A 17,611-nucleotide genomic window follows, 5' to 3' on the forward strand; every position below is an offset into this window, starting at 1 on the left:
GCCATTGCATTTCCAGGCTTCTACTTGTCTATCGGGACGCAGGTGGTGCTGTGGGTTAAATCACAGAGCCTAGGGCTTGCCGATCAGAAGGTCGGCGGTTCAAATCCCCGCGACGGGGTGAGCTCCCGTTGCTCGGTCCCTGCTCCTGCCAACCTAGCAGTTCAAAAGCACGTCAAAGTGCAAGTAGATAAATAGGTACCGCTCCGGAGGGAAGGTAAACGGCGTTTCCGTGTGCTGCTCTGGTTCGCCAGAAGCGGCTTAGTCATGCTGGCCACATGACCCAGAAGCTGTACGCCGGCTCCCTTGGCCAATAAAGTGAGATGAGTGCCGCAACCCCAGATTCGGCCACAACTGGACCTAATGGTCAGGGGTCCCTTTACCCTTTACCTTTACTTCTCTATCTGCTTCTAAGGAATACCCTCTTATGTTAAAACAGCTACTACTATCACAGGCAGTTAATTCTTTGGTGGAACTGAAAATGAGCCTATGTATTTCTGCAAAAACTCACTAATTCTAAAAGCTTGGCCTTCAGAACAAATTTCCTTCACTGACATCCTGTCTAAAGCTTTTAGAAGCTCTGTGTTCATCCTGTGTTAGATCAGACACGGGTGCAAGGGCTGTATCTCAGCAGCGATTTGGATCCTTATGAAATTGCTCAGGGTTTTTATCAACAAATAAACCCCCTAACCGCCCTTGCAATGACTGGCAAAATGAGGGAGCACATGCCAGGACTGGCAGCCTTGCGCTGCTGTCTCATTAATGAGGCTTTCCTAAGGTTAATAATATTATATATTTACTGAAGTACTTAGGAACGTTAAAGAAAGAACTGAAAATACTGCAACCGTTCGCCAAATGTTTGTACATCTATTATCTTTTAGAATGCATTGGGCCTGTTGGAAAGTGAAAAAGAACATAATCAAAAATTAACAATGCAATTACAAGAAGATAAAGAGCATAATTCCAAGTAAGTCTTAACCGTATGAAATCACAGAGTTCAATTTTGGGCTGGTGGTTGCATCATTTTAACATTTTTGATTAGTATCCCTTTTTTGTGGAGGAAGTAATTGAAATATGCCCTGTACATTAGATGTTCTACTCTACCAATTCTGAAATGCCCACTATTTTTAGTCTTATCCCACTCTTCCCAAGATGGTGTACAGTAGCGGATACCCTATTGTGGGTTAGCTGTTTTAAGATGCTGGGCAGCAAAATGAGACAGTGTTTCAAAAGCAATTGAAGCTACTCTATATAGTTAGAAGGAATGGGTTCTCGTTAAATTTTTTTAGTTCCCTAATAATGAACCTGAATCAAAATAGTTGAAAATTAAATCAACCAAAGTTTTGTTTGTTTGCACTTGCAAACTAGAAATAGAAATTTAATTGCTCTCATTATTAAATGGCAATTCTTTGTGGAAGATTTGCCACAAGAAGTAGTAAGTGATAGCTAACAGCAATTCCAGTAAGTTTGGGGAAGAGCTTTCTTCTGACAACAATTGTAGTGCCATTTTCATACTATAGAGCATAACTGAATTAAAATTAGCACAAGACAAACTTGCAAAGTTTACTTTGGTTAGTGCCTTTTCTTCTGTCCCTTAAAAGTGATTGTATTTGTTCTCTGCTAGGGAACACCTGAAAATTAGTGAAATCGTGGAGCTAGAGAAGCAATATTCCGAAATTGTGTCAAGATGTGAGCAGCAGGTACAGCCGTGTGTGCTTACAAATGGAGCATTTTAAAATTAGATTTTCGGTAAATGTAGTTGACTGCTATATTTGCAAATCCAAGGAAAGTTAATTTGAAGTTTTGTTTTTTTTTAGGAAATAAAGTTGCAGAATTTGGAGCAAAATCTAACTGCTTCTGAGGAAGTTATTGTTTCTCTTCAGAAAACAAATGCTGCTGATAAGGTATGGATACAACGTGTGCACAAAATAGCCTAAGTGTGTGTGAGAGAGCAAGAGAGAGAGTTGATATTGTTGTTTGGGTAATAAGTTTGTTCTTCAGGAAAGAAAAGTTTCCCCTGCTGTAGCAGGCATTCTGTATACAGTAAATCAAAGTTTTGCGATCCCAGTTAAAAAAACTTTCATTTACTTAATTTATTTAGATGTGTGGAACCTAATGAGAGAGAAAAAATTTTTCTCACAAACTTGACACTTTTTAAAGGTAAAGTTTTGGTTAAAGGGTTGATACATTTGTGGGTGTATGAGAGAGTCATTTACAAACACCATCCTGATACTGGTCCAAGGAGTTTAAAAACTTATTATTATTATTGTTATTACTACTACTACTACTACTACTTATACCCCACCCATCTGGCCGGGGCTTCCAACAGAATATTGAAAACACAATAATACCTTGTGACATAGTTGCTATATGGAATTATATGCCTTAACAAATCAAGATCAATGCAACGTTATTCTTTTTGTTGTAGGAAGTTGTGTCAGACCTGATGAACCAGATCCAGGACATGAGGATATCCATTAGCCGGAAGACAGAGTGCATAGAAGGGCTTACAAGTGAGCTGGAGGACATAAAAGTATGTTCCATTCTTTCCCATAGGGAACCCAGAGCGATGTGTCAATGTGGAGTAACAGATCAACAGCAGGTTGTGCTGAGTGCTTCTGGTTTCTTTGGCCGGGCTGAAAACTGAACTGTGTGTATCACCTCCATAGACCAGAAAAACAGCTTTGAAATGTACATGCTAGAGCAGTAACCTAGATGTTTCAAAAGTCAGAAAAAGAAGTCTAGTGACAGAGCATGGAGAAAACGTTAACAGTTAATAGGAGATTCTAGCTGATGGTCTTTAACTGAGTATATAACTAATGTTGTTAGACGGTCATCATCTTGGGTGAATTATTTTGTGGTATTTTTTGAGTCACTCGATTTTTTTATTCCCCCTTAGTCTTCTAATTATGAAGAATTGTGGGGGGGGGGGTTCCAGTTTTTCAAATTTTATTTATACTTTTCAAGTTTATACATTTCACTAATTTTACAATCATTTTAACATTTCAAAACTTGACTTCCTTCCCCTTCTTTCTGCGGTTCCTTAAGTTTATTTTTAATATCCTCTGCATATCCAAATTAACTCAATTTGCTCATTTATTCACCTACTTTATACTAATTATGAAGAACTGGTGGACTTTGTGATGTGTATCAGAATGGATGTAGTCAGCAATTATCTTCACTGACCTGTAGAAATATAGATCTAATATACGTTGTTTTCCTGACATCTCTACATTCCTGCTTTCTTAGTGTAAATATAATTCTGCTTTGGCTGCAAAAGAGGAAAGCAGAGCAATTATAGAAGATCAGGAGAAGCAAATTGAGGAGTTGAGAGAGGCCTTGGAGAGAGCACAAGCCGCTGACAGAATTGAGGTAAAGTCTTTGTTTATGGTGCTATTTCATATTGTATCCCTGTTTAAAGCTGCCTATAGCATGTATGATACATTTGTACAATCGTTTAGCAAGAATTGGGAATGAACATACTGTTTCCTGATGTGAGTGCTGTTGATCGAATCTCAACTGCCACCCTTTAAACCAGGGGTTGTCAACCTGGTCCCTACCGCCCAGTTGTTGGCGTTTCAGGATTCTAGGTGGGCGGTAGGGGGTTCTACGGCACAAGCTAAATCCTCCTTCCATTGAGCACTGGTGGGCGGTAAGGAAATTTTACCATCAAGAAAGATGCATTAGTGGGCGGTAGGTATAAAAAAAAAGTTGACTACCGCTGCTTTAAACAATCAAATTTTGAATCCTTGCTGTGTGGAATAATGGTTTCGTCAGTGGTGGTGGTTGGAAACCAGTGAAGAGACATTTAGGCTGCATTCCATTGGGATGCAGGTGGCGCTGTGGGTTAAACCACAGAGCCTAGAGCTCGCCGATCAGAAGGTCAGCGGTTCGAATCCCCGTGATGGTGTGAGCTCCTGTTTCTCGGTCCCTGCTCCTGCCAACCTAGCAGTTTGAAAACACGTCAAAGTGCAAGTAGATAAATAGGTACCACTCCAGCAGGAAGGTAAACAGTATTTCCGTGCACTGCTCTGGTTCACCAGAAGCAGCTTAGTCCTGCTGGCCACATGACCCGGAAGCTGTACGCCGGCTCCCTCGGCCAATAAAGCGAGATGAGAGCTGCAACCCCAGAGTCGGCCACAACTGGACCTAATGGTCAGGGGTCCCTTTACCTTTTAGGCTGCATTCTAGTACCTTGGATAAGTTCCATAAAATACCAAACTCTTCTACAGTCCTTACGCTGAGAACATGGCTATGGTATTTCTACTTTGCCCTGCAATTTAAAAAAATTGCTTTATCTACCTTAACATGCCCTCCAGAGAAAGCAGTGTCTTCCTCTTTATATACTGTGGCTGTTCTTGCTTCAAGGGTGGAATCTGGGCCTAAGCATAGAATGTGGTTTTTCTTCCAGTGTTGAAAGTTCTCCACCCATTTGCTTCAGATGCCAGCCTTTGTGAAATAACTTCATGCTTGGTGCTCTTCAAGGGGAGAAGTCTCCCACAGTTCTGGTCCTGCCCGCTATGAAGCAACAGGGCTTTCAAAGAGCTCTAGCTCTCTGTACCTTTTTTTTTGTCATGACAGCAGCTAGCTTCAGATATTTTAAATTTTTTATCTGACAGTGTAACTGCAAGGAAGGTTCTATTGTATGTATTCACTGTGCCCCATGGAGGAGAGCATGTGCTTTTAACATTCAGCATGGAAACAGAACTGTTTAAACCACGCAGGAGGCTTTTTCTAATTAAGTTACACTCAGAATTGTGGGTTAAACCACTGGGCCTACGGCTTGCCGATCAGAAGGTCGGCGGTTCAAATCCCTGCGACGGGGTGAGCTCCCGTCTTTCGGTCCCTGCTCCTGCCAACCTAGCAGTTCGAAAGCACGTCAAAGTGCAAGTAGATAAATAGGTACCGCTCCGGAGGGAAGGTAAACGGCATTTCCGTGCGCTGCTCTGGTTTGCCAGAAGCGGCTTAGTCATGCTGGCCACATGACCCGGAAGCTATACACCGGCTCCCTCGGCCAATAAAGCGAGATGAACGCCACAACCCCAGAGTCACCCACGACTGGACCTAACAGTCAGGGGTCCCTTTACCTTTACCAGAGTTGCCACACTGAAAATGATGGTGTTTAGATTTATGTTCCTGCAGTGGATCCTTGGAAATATTGCCCCTCCTTTATGAACACAAATCACACACCCTTATCTCACCATGTGGGCAGATAACCCCTTCCCTTTTCCCCCTGCCTAGCTTTCTGTGCAGATTCTGGGTAACTTTGTCGCCCTCCCACAAGGAGTAGCTTTTTAAAAATAAATGTATCTGTTTCTACATCCTTTTCTTCTTTCCTAAACTGACTCAGAAGTATCAATGCTCTCACCACCACATAAATAAATCTAGTTTAGATTCATAACTCCATAGTAGGTTACGGATTTCATTTTGCACACTTTTTCTGGATTCTGCCTCAATTTAAAGTATATTTGAGTTGTGTGGTTAAAAATAGTCCCGGGATGGGGAAGAAATAAGATAGTGATGTACTGCACTCATCTACTTTAGAATAAGATCACTTTTCCTAGATATGCAATACAATATACAGTCGTACCTTGGTTCCTGAACAGCTTAGTTGCCAAACAAATCGACTCCCAACACTGCAAACCCGGAAGTAAGTGTTCCAGTTTGCGAGCGTTTTTCGAAAGCCAAACATCCAACGCGGCTTCCGCTTGAGTGCAGGAAGCTCCTGCAGCCAATCAGAAGTCGCGCCTTGGTTTTCAAACGGTTTCGGGAGTCAACCTGACTCCCAGAACGGATTATGTTTGAGAACCAAGGTACCACTTATCATCCTAGTTTTGTGTTTATAATTCTGGATAACGGACTGCAGTTATGGAAACTTGCATTTATTTTTAAAGGGCAGCTGAGGAAAAATAGAGGGGCAGTGAAGGCTGTGTATATTACCATGCTAATTATACCATTGGCCATATAATCACTAGGCTATTTGTTGCTGCTGCTGTTCTTTGCTTTACGTAGAAAGAGATTATTTGTGAAGAACTACAACATACTACTGAGCAGCTGAGCAGTTTAACAGAAGCTTCTAAAAAACATGCGGCGCTTCTTCAGTCTGCACAAGAAGACTTAATTAGGAAAGAAGCATTGATCCAAGAACTTCAGGAACAGGTAAATATGAACATTGCCACCTCTGAGAAATAGTGGAAGAGGAAAAATAAGCTTATTGACCTGGCCCGACCTATCCTAGTCCAGACTGGTTGCTTCTGTGTTGTTATAAGAGTGTCTATGTTTAGACATAATGCTCAACTATGATTTAGGACTGGGGTCACTAATGTGGGCACAGTGGCACTTTTGAGGTTCCTTGCCAAGTTCCTGCCAAGACTGAGCTCTCATTTCAGGATCTCATGGATTGCCATTATTTTTACAATTGTGTGGTGTCCTCAAAACAGCCACCAAATCACAGGCCGACTCTGTTGGTAGTTTTGAAATGGTGGCTCCCAGCCTAGGGTCTTTTTCCCCCTTCTTTTTTTTAAGCTCATGGCAAGCACCAGATTATTTTTTCTGTGCCAGTCCACCAGGGGTGGGTGGGATTGCCAAAGTCATTTCCCCCAGAACCCCACCTATGTTGCTTCTTGCACCATGAGGTCCAGTAACTGCAGTAGCAACTTTGCAATATGGGGTTTCTCCTCTCTCACACACCCTTTAATTTCTTCCGCCATTGCAACCATAGCCCATCATTGCAGCTTGCACTGGCTATGGCTAGAAGCCCAAATGCAGTCCCTTTCGATATCGGTTCCTTACTAGTGTAAGTAGGCTATGAATATACATCAGTTCAAATGTCACAACAGACTCTAAGGATACAGAGGAAACCCATTAGCAGCTGAAGATGTGTTATCCAGATTGAAATGCTTTCATGCTACCTCAGTATAAAAGTCTAACCTGTGCTCCCAGAGACCCTTGCAGATGTGTATTGTTTTATAATACACGGTAGACTTAGGAACTAGCAGGATGAAACATTTGGAAATATTCCAGATTCTCAGGAGAAATATCTAGAACCATGTTTGCTGCCTATGTCAGTCAAGATAGGCAACGATTTGTGACCTTTGAATACCAGTATTTTGATGCGTTGCCGTTTTCTACAGCTGGATAAAAGGACAGGAGAATTGGAAAACAGGAGAAGTGAATATGAAGCTAAAGTGCGCCAAATAGACCAGTTTATGGACTCTGCAGTCACCACCCTTCCACAGGTATGATTGTTCTTAGGAAATCATTTTTTATTATTATTACCTGCAGTTACTTCCGTGAAATGTATACCTGCAAGTTTGTCTGTCAAAAGAGAGGTCCTGATCTATAACTAGGCAAAGAGCTGTGCTAGAGGTAAAAGGCTGTTCATTATTGCCCCTGTTGTGAATGCCCTTTTTCATTGCCAATCAAATAAAATGGTAATTTGAGCCTTTGGACTAAGTGGCTGCAAAAAACGGCGAGAATTTGTGTTGTTTTGACTGAGCAATGCCTGTATAAAGGTTTCATAAATTTGTCCCATAAGCACTTGTCGTATATTCTAAAAGAGTTTCCTGCTTAACTGTTCAAATGGTTTTGTGTTTCCTTGATAGAGCCCTCGAACTCCTCCCAACTGTCTGGCAAGATTGTTCGAAACACACGAGCAGGAGATAGCAGATAGGACAGCTTCTGCAATTACCCTGGAATGTCTTGTATCTGAATTAAATGAAGAAAGAGATGCTAAAAATAGTGAAATTCTAAGACTAAAGGTAAATGCTCCAAGCACTTTGTACATTGAATCTGATCATTTGTGAACTATTGTAGTGTACATGCTTAAAGTGCTGCCATTTTGAAAATATGATCTTAATAATCTTGATGGAGCGTATTTTTAAAAGGAGTGGAGAGCAAACATGCCATTGGGCAAACAGATTGGAGAGAGTTTTGTGACTTTTTTTGTTGATGTGAAGCATGCAAATTTGGTACGGACTTCAAGAATACCTGGAACTGTTATGAAACGCTTATTTCAAATCAACGGAATCATACTGTCCTCTTGTTTAGGCTCAGTTATGTGAACTGGAAAACCTCCGCCTGGAAATGCAGGAATTAATGGAAAGCAACAGAAATCTGCAGAGCCAGCTTGAAGAAGTGAAGAGAGGAAGAAAGATCAGGTACAAATCAGTGCCAAATAATAGGATGGCTTGTGTACAATTCTTCAGTAACAACTAAAGGGGACATTTTTTTTCTTTTGTTTTGCAGAATTTGAACCAGTAGTTTGAAATGCTACTGGACTTTGCACATTATTACAATTGACTTTTAAAACTTTATTGTTGTGTTTTCCAAGGGTATTTGCCTTCCAACCTACCTATTTTTCCCTTGTTCAGGGAGCAAGTCTTTCTGCAGCACAAATGAGAGGTGAGGGGTGTAGATCGCTCAAGCACTTGGCTTTGGGGCTTTTCCCCATTGTGGCACTGGTTCTGTTCTGCCAGAGGACAGGCAACTATCAGTCTGGTAGAGCTAGCTCAGAAACCAGCACATGTTTCAAAATACGCAGCAGCACAGCATGCATAATTATAGGAATGTGGCCTAGGTATCCGAGTGCCCTTCTAAGACGCCCTGGAAGGAACAAAAGAGAAAAGATGAGAGCTCTTCCAGAATTTGAGCTTTTCTTCAGAAAATAAAACACAGGCAATTTGCAGGTTAACACTGAAGACTGTCCCAGAAAAAGGACTGGTAGGGACAATAAGGAGGAGGAGGAGGAGGCGTCAGTGTTTGCAGGGCAGGGGGTGAGATTGAACTGGTGGAAGCTGGAAAGTTGACCCCTTTCCTTATGCCCAGAAGTGTGTGGACCATAGTGTTAGGGCAAAAGGGAAAAGACTATTCTCAACCACAGCTAGAACCTACTGGATGCAGGAGTACAGAACAAGCCACCTAGAGCTAGGAGTTCAGAGTCAGTCAAGTTGCAGTAAGACATCTTCAGGAATCACCTAGAGTTTAGGGGCTTAAAGGTGTGAGTTTGCCAGGGAGAAGAGTCGGTGGAAGAAGATTGGAGGAAATTAAAAACTTATTTGCAGAAATATTGTAAAATGTTTGAATGTTGAGGACATTGAAATGAATTGCAGGGGTTCTAGCAACAAGGTAAAATATAAGATTGGATTAATAATAGATAGAATAATAGGACATGTATTTGCTGAATTAACTTTTAAAAGGGATACAAAAATGGGAGACGTGAGGAAGTCAGGAAAATAAGTTAACTAAAGGGGAGAATTTAAGAAAGGGAATTTTTGTCTTCTTTTTTTAATATATGTCTTCTATTTCTTTTTTGTGCTTAATGTCTGTATCTTTGTATTTTATAACTTTGTATCTTTTTTGTTTTTACTATTTTTCTAAACCTTTTATTGTTAAAACCGAATAAAATATTATTTTAAAAAAAAAATAAAGGTGTGAGTTTGGGCGCCCAGCTCAAGAGCCAGCCAGACTGAACTGTTCCCAGCAAGGCCACTCTTGGATCTCGGAGTCTTGCTTGAATCTCACACCATGTTTCAAGGTCTAAGACCAGTTACAGTCTTTGAAGAGTAGATTGGGTCCTGGAATTTCCTGGGGAACAATGGGGGTATGATTATCTTTGTCTTTCTGCCCTGAACTTACAGAGAAGGAGGTGTGGATTCTATGTGGGCTTACTTCTTGTAAGGACACTTAAAACACCCAGGGTTCTCCATATACAACTGAGAAGCAATACATGTTGCCTTATTTAAATAAGAAAATTGAGGAGACTAAGCAGAGGTGATTCCAAGAGGTCCCAAGCCAATGTATAGACACTCCTATGCCCATCTTGATATAGAATGCTGGCAGGAAACTGCAAAAGCATTTTGTCCTAGCTTGCTAGATTTTGCCAATTTACATATGCAGACTACCATACTTTTCACTCCATTGGACACAGTTTTTCCCCTCCAAAAACTGAGGGGAAATGTGTGTGCGTCCTATGGAGCAAATGCAGGCTTGTGCCATAGCCGCGCGCAACCCCTCTGGCAGGGAGAGGTTGTGCGCAGCCTGTACGCTGCCCTTTGGGGCTGGGGGGGAGGGTTTTTTATTGATTTCCCCGTCTAAAAACTAGGTGTGCCCTATGGTCCGGTGCGCCCTATGGTGCGAAAAATACGGTAAATGAAAACTTGAGCCAAGGTGGTCTTGTAGGGACCCAAAATGGAGGTGAGCTGTTGCACACTGGCAACACTCCTCTGTTTCCACAGATGCTTTGGAGCTGCAGTTGAGACATGCGGTCACGGGATCACGACCTATTTCCTGGCCTTTTTACATTCCTTTGTCTTTGTGGTGTAGCATACCTAATCCGTAAACTCAATAGGTAGCCTTGCCCTACCACCATCTGCAATATGGGGAACAGTGATTCTGGAAGATCTTGTATTTCACATGCTCCAAATACTTTTTTAAAAATCCAATATTTAAATGGTAATTAAAAATTACTTATTATAATTGTATAAAGTGTTTTGCATGTTTTAAGTTGCCATTGATTGTAACGTTGCGATCTGCCCTGGGACCTTGCGAACGGTGGGCAAGAAGTCTTATTTATAAAGAAATAAAACAAAATAAACTATTTTTCATCCTTGGGTTTCTTAACAGCGGCACAAAGTATCCAGATATTAAAGACCTAAGGGAAAGAGATAAGGAAATTGCGGAAGGAAAACTAGCAAAGGTACTTGCATCTTTTGGTTTAATTATGGCTGTCTTGTTTTGAATTTGGTTATTGCTCATGTCCTTGACTTGAACTACTGGTTTAACTTTGACTATTTTGATTATGTTATTTCAGTCAAGTTTATTATACAGAAAAAGTAAAAAAGAAAATTAATTTGGATTAATTGCTCTGGATTCAACTCCCTGCTTGCTCCCCCACGACTTTCCAGGCGGGGGGTGGGGGCGGAGTTTTCCTAACCACAATCCCTGGTAGATGCATATATCACAGTCATATGCTGAAAAAAGCAATGTTGTTACTATGGAAACTTATCTTTACAATGTACTTTCCATCAACATCAAATCTTTTAACAGCTGGAGAGCTAACAGCGAGCACTGAAATAGAGATAAATTGCATTTTTCTTCAAGAATATAACAAGGTTCTGTAGGTGGCTATAGTTACAGATACAGGCAACTCCCCATTTACACAGGAGTTATGTTCCAAGACGCAGTGCTTTTAAGTGAAATCACATACAGTGGTACCTCGGGTTAAGTACTTAATTCGTTTCGCGGGTCCGTTCTTAACCTGAAACTGTTCTTAACCTGAAACACCACTTTAGCAAATGGGGTCGCCACACCGCCAGAACACGATTTCTGTTCTCATCCTGAAGCAAAGTTCTTAATCCGAGGTACCACTGTACATTTGAAACACCATTGGAAAAAGCCTGCAAACGGCATCTAAACTTCTGGAAACCCTTGAAAAACCCTTTTAAAAACCAGCAGCACTTACTAGATGCCAAACTCCACCACAATTGCTCCCTCTAAACCTTGCTCTCACAGGCTGCAACGCAAGGGGTCCTGGGACTGCATTTGCAAAGGCTCGTGGGATTGCTAGGCACTGTTCTCGTGCCCCTTTTGCCCTTTCTGGGCTCATTTAGGGCCATTTTAAAAGTCACATGGATTTTGTGCATAGACTTGCATAAATTGGTCATTGCCAATTTCAGATTACTTGACTGTTGCTGAATAATGTATCATTGCTGCTATAACTTCTAAATACTGCAGTTAAGTACAGTTCTATTTTCTTTCTTTTTTCCCCAGAGTAAAGCACTGGAAGAAACACTGAAAGTTACATCAGAGTAAGCTGACAATTTCTGAATTGATTAAAAAGATTAACCATTTGCACAGATATTAATCATTCACTTACACAGCTAATCTAAGTATGCATAGCACGAAATACTCACTTTTAAGATTAAGAAAACAAGGGTTCCAAATGGAGTGACTTGGCTTTCTGAAACATCAATTTCTTCCTTGCTTTTAGCCAGCAGATGGCAGCCGAAAACTTGCATATTTGCCACAAGGCTGCTTTCTAATTAAGTACTTTTTACAAATTTAAATCACACGAAGCTGGTTTGGAACCAAAGATTGAACTGAGTACAGTAGAACCAGATTACAAGGAAGGAAATGTGTTTTAAACTGATTGATTTATAATGTTTATATCCTGCATTATAGCCCTCAAAGCAGCTTTCAAAAGGTTCTCACAATAAATGATGGAGGCAAGTCTTTCTGGCAGTTAGCAGACGTCGTTACAATTCATACCTTAATGCTTAGGTTGAAAATTCCCTGGATTACAACACTATAAATGATAGCCTACATGGCAAAAACAGTAATCAGTCAGTTGCAATTATTAGGGTTTTATGCACAAGAAGTCTCAAATCACTTTCATAACTGATGTGAGAAACTGACAAAAAATCCAGGAGCTGTTAGCTACTTTCAGAAATTATTTCTGGCAAACAGGAATTCATGGCATCAGTTTTCAGATGGAGGGGCAGGTAGAATAATTGGAGTACTGTTAAGAAAAGTTGAAGTGAAAATAACATAGCTGTAAAGTAATGAAATAGTAGATTATAGTGACAGGCAATTATCAAGATGCCTGCATTATTTTCTGTCGGTGCAGTCTTCTCTATTTGAGGGCCCGATTCTGATTTCAAACATTTTTCTTGGACATGGAACATGCTGTTCTACTCCTTTCCTCTTTCCAAGATTGTCAACATGAACAGGAAAGGAAGTTTCTAATTAAAACTTAAATCAATGTGTGTTGCATTTTTTTTAGTCTAGTCAATCAATGTTTAATGAAAGCCATACAGAGGTACAAATCATCTGCCTATCGACCTAAGCACTTCGGTGTTCTCCAAAGTTTAAATATTGTTATACTTACATTAGTTTATAAAACCTATGTGGTTTCTTCTTCCAGCAGAATATGGGGGACATGCAATCCAATTCTACACATGTTTATTCAGAAATAAGTCTCCCTGAGCTCAGTGGGACTTGCCTGAAACTAGGATAGGACAGGATTATAATCTCAGTTAGTGAAAGTTGCTACTAAGTATGCAACTAAGCATCGTCTGATTTAGGACACAGCGCTAAACCCTATCGAAGGTACTGACTTTTTTCTGTCTCCGGTTTAAGTTCCAATCAAAGTGAAAATTTCTAATGCACCTGGGGTGACCAGTGAAATAATGACACTGGGTTTTTTGCTGTCCTAATTTTAAGATCACAATCACTCACAGGGATTGGAGGTGTATAAAGAACAACAACATAGCTTTGGCTAGATTGTGTCCTTATTCCGCGATTGATAATGATAATTCTGCTACACCTTTTGTCATAAGAATTGAGATTTTTATCTTGCATAGCTTGCCAATCTTTTTCATTTTCTTAGAACCCCTTTCCATAGCACCGCTCTTGCTTCTGTGAGCAGGAAGGAAAAATGCTAAAACTATAACGTCAGTTTGGCCTAAATAAATCATAAGCTGTATTCCCACTTTTTTATTATTTATAATTTGTTTTCCAAAAATGTTCTGTACAACTTATGACAGCAACAAAATGACTGTAAAAAAGCAGTGCATTATTTATACATACATTAAGGGTGATAACCAAGCATTAATCTTGGAGCAGACCCCATGAAATTGAGTATCGTCCAAAGCTCTCACAAGAGGGTTTTGGGTTTTTTTAAAGCAACATCTTAAACCTGGGGTGGGAAACATTTTTTTTTCCCTATCAGGGCCCCGTGACACACTCTCTCTCTCTCTCTCTCTCTCTCTCTCTCTCTCACACACACACACACACACAAATCAGTTGGGGTCCACACACAAACAGCGCCTGCAGAAAGCTTTGAAAGTGCTGGCGGCTTTTCAACGGCATTCCTCCTCACCTGAAGTGAGCTTTGAAGGTGCAGATCAGGTCAGCTGATGTAACACCTGATCCACACTTTTCAGGGGTATCTGAGGCTGGATAAAATGAAGCAATGGTCCAATTTGACCCCCTTGGACATTGATTCTCCAGCCCTGTCGGAAATGTTCCAGTGATCACACAGATCTTTTCCCTAAAGAGCAGAGAAGTGATTCAGAATAATTGAGAATCTACATGCTTCCGTGATATTACTTTGAAAGAGGAGAAAATCTACCCTTTTACTTTTATCTATTGTGTGAACAAATGTGTGGTAAAACTCATCCTTGGTCTGTAAAGCTACAGTGTGATGTGGTAGAATTACCTTAGTGATCATGAGGGCAGATGAAGGGATTAGAATCATAGACTTGTAGAGTGGGAAGGGAACCTGATAATTATCTAGTCCAACCCCCCGCAGTGCAGGAAAATGCATGGATTGAACCTGCAACCTTGGCGTTACCACATTCTAACCAGTTGAGCTAATAGTGTGTCAGTTCACCAAATTATTCTCAAATAAAAGAGTTGTGCTTTCCTCCCCGCACTCCCATGACCCAAATGAGGGTGAGAGTTCAGGATATGAAGTATCATCTAAGGTTTACTTCCAAGTAGGAAACACTGGAAGATCAGGCAATTAAGTTGTTGTTGTTGTTGTTGTTTAGTCGTGTCCGACTCTTCGTGACCCCCTGGACCAGAGCACGCCAGGCACTTCTGTCTTCCACTGCCTCCCGCACTTTGGTCAAACTCATGCTGGTAGCTTCGACAACACTATCCAACCATCTCATCCTCTGTCGTCTCCTTCTCCTTGTGCCCTCCATCTTTCCCAACATCAGGGTCTTTTCCACCTTCTCATGAGGTGGCCAAAGTATTGGAGCCTCAGCTTCACGATCTGTCCTTCCAGTGAGCACTCAGGGCTGATTTCCTTAAGAATGGATAGGTTTGATCTTCTTGCAGTCCATGGGACTCTCATTAAGTTCTAGTTGGTGATAAATTCCCAGCTATATTTTAAAAGTGTAAAATTCTGCATTTGGAAAAAGAAAAGTTGGAAACTCTTGCTGCAAAATAAATCCTGGTGAATAAACTTCTTAGAGTGGCAGGCAGATTCACAATGTCTCTATGTACAATCACTTTTGACAGGTTAGAAGAAGCGAGGAGGGAGCTTAGAAACAAGGAGGCTGCTTTTCAGGGAATGCTTCAAGAGGTGGAACGAACAAGAGCTTTGGAGTTTAAGGCCTTCACCGAGAAAGAAGAAATGAGATCAAAACTGGAGGAAACCTACGAAGAGAGGGCAAAAATTGAAAAGGTTTGTTTGCTGTGAGTTGGGTTGTGAGTTTGAACAAAAATAGAGCAAGTTCGTACCACATGAGAGATTTTCAGGTAGGCTTAAATGTGGGGGTTGTCTTAAGTCCATGACCCCTGGAATCGTGGTCAAATGGTCAGGGGATGATGAGATTTGCAGTCTAGCAAAATCTGGAGAAGGACCACAAGATAGCTATCCTTGCTTTCAAGAAAGCATTAAAGATATAGCTCATGGGTAGGCAAACTAAGGCCTGGGTGCCGGATCTGGCCCAATCGCCTTCTAAATCCAGCCCGCGGACGGTCCGGGAATCAGTGTGTTTTTACATGAGTAGAATGTGTGCTTTTATTTAAAATGCATCTCTGGGTTATTTGTGGGGCATAGGAATTCGTTTATTTTCCCCCCTCCAAAATATAGTCCAGCCCCCCACAAGGTCTGAGGGACAGTGGACCGGCCCACGGCTGAAAAAGTTTGCTGACCCCTGGGTTGAATTCTTTGCCATTTAAGCTCCATTCACTATTGCTCTGGTGCTTCTCTTGAAATACAGGAGATGTCCTCGCTAAGGAAGCAGATTGAGTATCTTGCAGAAGAGAACGGGAAGTTGGTTGGTCACCAGAATTTAAACCAGAAGATCCAGTACCTTGTGAAGTTGAAGAAAGATAATGCTAAACTGATGGAGGTAAAATGAGATGAGAATCAATTTAGCTTCCGATGGGAGCTGGGACAAATACTTGATGAAGAAAATACTTTTGTACACTTAATAGATCTAATTTTCGGCCTTTCCATTCAACATTCTCTGGGGTTCCTACTTTGAGATAGGAGCTCTTCTTTCTAGTTTCTTGAGCCCAGACTCAAGTAGCTTGGTTCACAGATCCGAGTTTCTAAATATGTAAGCATGCCTGGGTGTCTGCATTTAACACTTGCAATTCTCGTTGAGTGTTGTTCTCTCTTTTGCAGACAGTTCAAGTGCTTCGTGTTGAAAACGCTTTTTTGAAAAGAAAGAGTGAATTTGATCAAGATCCATCCTGAAACGGCACCAAGAGTTTTAATTCTACTCACAAAGACATGCAACTGGGCTTCATCCTTCCTAGCGAAACGTCTCAATCAGGGTTGCTGCGAATTATGTTACAAATTCTGAGTAAAGCCTTCTTGCTGCAGGTAGATCTTCTGCCTCAGTGAAATTCTCCTTTCTTACCAAGCCATGGTGCTAATTCAGTCTCGTGTTGTAGGTGCTGGGATTATCACCATGACTCCTTATTGATGTACTGTATTCGTATGAATTTTTAAGTTCCTTACCTTTCCTAGATGAATCCCTTTAGCACTTCTTTCAGAATGTGTATATACTGAATGTGAGGAAAATTAGATGAATTGTTTAATTGTTAATTTTTCTACTAGTAGGTTTTTCTTTCTTCAGTAAAACAAAACTAAGTTTATATGTGATACTATAGGCAGTGTGAACTGCTTTTTTATTTGTAATTAATGGTCATTTTTAGCCAAACACCCTATAATATAAAAACATTCCTGTAAACGGTCCAAGACCAATATTAAACATAATTGCCAGCATTGCCATCTAACTAGCAGTGGTTGTGTGTGTCAACTGTACCCAGCTCATCCTGGAAGATCACAACAAACATTATTAATCAGACGGAATAAAATTCATGGATGCCTGTTACAGAAGACTGGGAACGTTAGAATTTAAAACTGGTGCACGGGCACCAGAGGCAATAAATGAAAATATGTTGTGAAATTAAGTTGGCTCTGCAGAAATTGACCTGGATAATAACTTGTTTCTTTTTCTTTTTGTATTTAATTTTTACTAGTTTTCCAAATTTTAACAAATAAATCCAAATTAATTAAACATTTTTAAAAATGATTAGGTTTTCCGCTCCTGTTGCATACATGTTATAAGAAAAAAAACCTCTTTTTCCCTTATGGGGTACCCAAGAGCCCATATAGAGTTCTCTATTTAAGTTCTCCATCGGTAGGAGAAAATAACAGAGGCCAACCAGAGAATATTGAGAAGCAAGGCAGCTAGTAAGCCTGATCTTCATTAAAGGTGTTGCAACAGGGTATTCCCCACACAAGGGGGGGGAGACCCCGAGCACAGGCGCACAAGCCCTTATATATACATTTAAATTTGCTTGCCCTGGAGTCCAAGACCACCCCCAGAAACGTCATACCTACATCACAGAAAAGGCGGTGAACAACAGAAATCTGAGTGCATTGTTTATCTCCTGTCTGGCAAGTTACCTGATTGCATTATCTGGGTTTTGGCCACTCTTTTGTTATTAAAGGTAAAGGGACCCCTGACCGTTAAGTCCAATCGCGGACGACTCTGGGGTTGCGGTGCTCATCTCGCTTTATTGGCCGAGGGAGCCGGCATACAGCTTCCGGGTCATGTGGCCAGTATGACTAAGCCGCTTCTGG

The 17,611-nt window shown here is 41.0% G+C and overlaps 1 protein-coding gene across 1 annotated transcript in view; it reads left to right on the forward strand.

Annotated features, from left to right (window-relative positions):
• Positions 1 to 17,042, forward strand: part of KIF15 (kinesin family member 15) — a 47,111-nt gene extending 30,069 nt beyond the window's left edge. The window contains exons 22-35 of the mRNA XM_081164327.1: positions 879 to 964; positions 1,622 to 1,697; positions 1,815 to 1,901; positions 2,426 to 2,530; positions 3,247 to 3,369; positions 6,010 to 6,156; positions 7,131 to 7,235; positions 7,602 to 7,757; positions 8,047 to 8,156; positions 10,621 to 10,693; positions 11,767 to 11,804; positions 15,025 to 15,190; positions 15,732 to 15,863; positions 16,142 to 17,042. Coding sequence (XP_081020453.1) covers positions 879 to 964; positions 1,622 to 1,697; positions 1,815 to 1,901; positions 2,426 to 2,530; positions 3,247 to 3,369; positions 6,010 to 6,156; positions 7,131 to 7,235; positions 7,602 to 7,757; positions 8,047 to 8,156; positions 10,621 to 10,693; positions 11,767 to 11,804; positions 15,025 to 15,190; positions 15,732 to 15,863; positions 16,142 to 16,213 — 1,476 coding nt within the window. The 3' untranslated portion in view covers positions 16,214 to 17,042. The remainder of the gene's footprint in view (positions 1 to 878; positions 965 to 1,621; positions 1,698 to 1,814; positions 1,902 to 2,425; positions 2,531 to 3,246; positions 3,370 to 6,009; positions 6,157 to 7,130; positions 7,236 to 7,601; positions 7,758 to 8,046; positions 8,157 to 10,620; positions 10,694 to 11,766; positions 11,805 to 15,024; positions 15,191 to 15,731; positions 15,864 to 16,141) is intronic.
• Positions 17,043 to 17,611: the final 569 nt, after the last annotated feature.

The sequence above is a fragment of the Podarcis bocagei genome (genome assembly GCF_964188305.1).
Source record: "Podarcis bocagei genome assembly, chromosome: 12".
Classification (NCBI taxonomy): domain Eukaryota; kingdom Metazoa; phylum Chordata; class Lepidosauria; order Squamata; family Lacertidae; genus Podarcis; species Podarcis bocagei.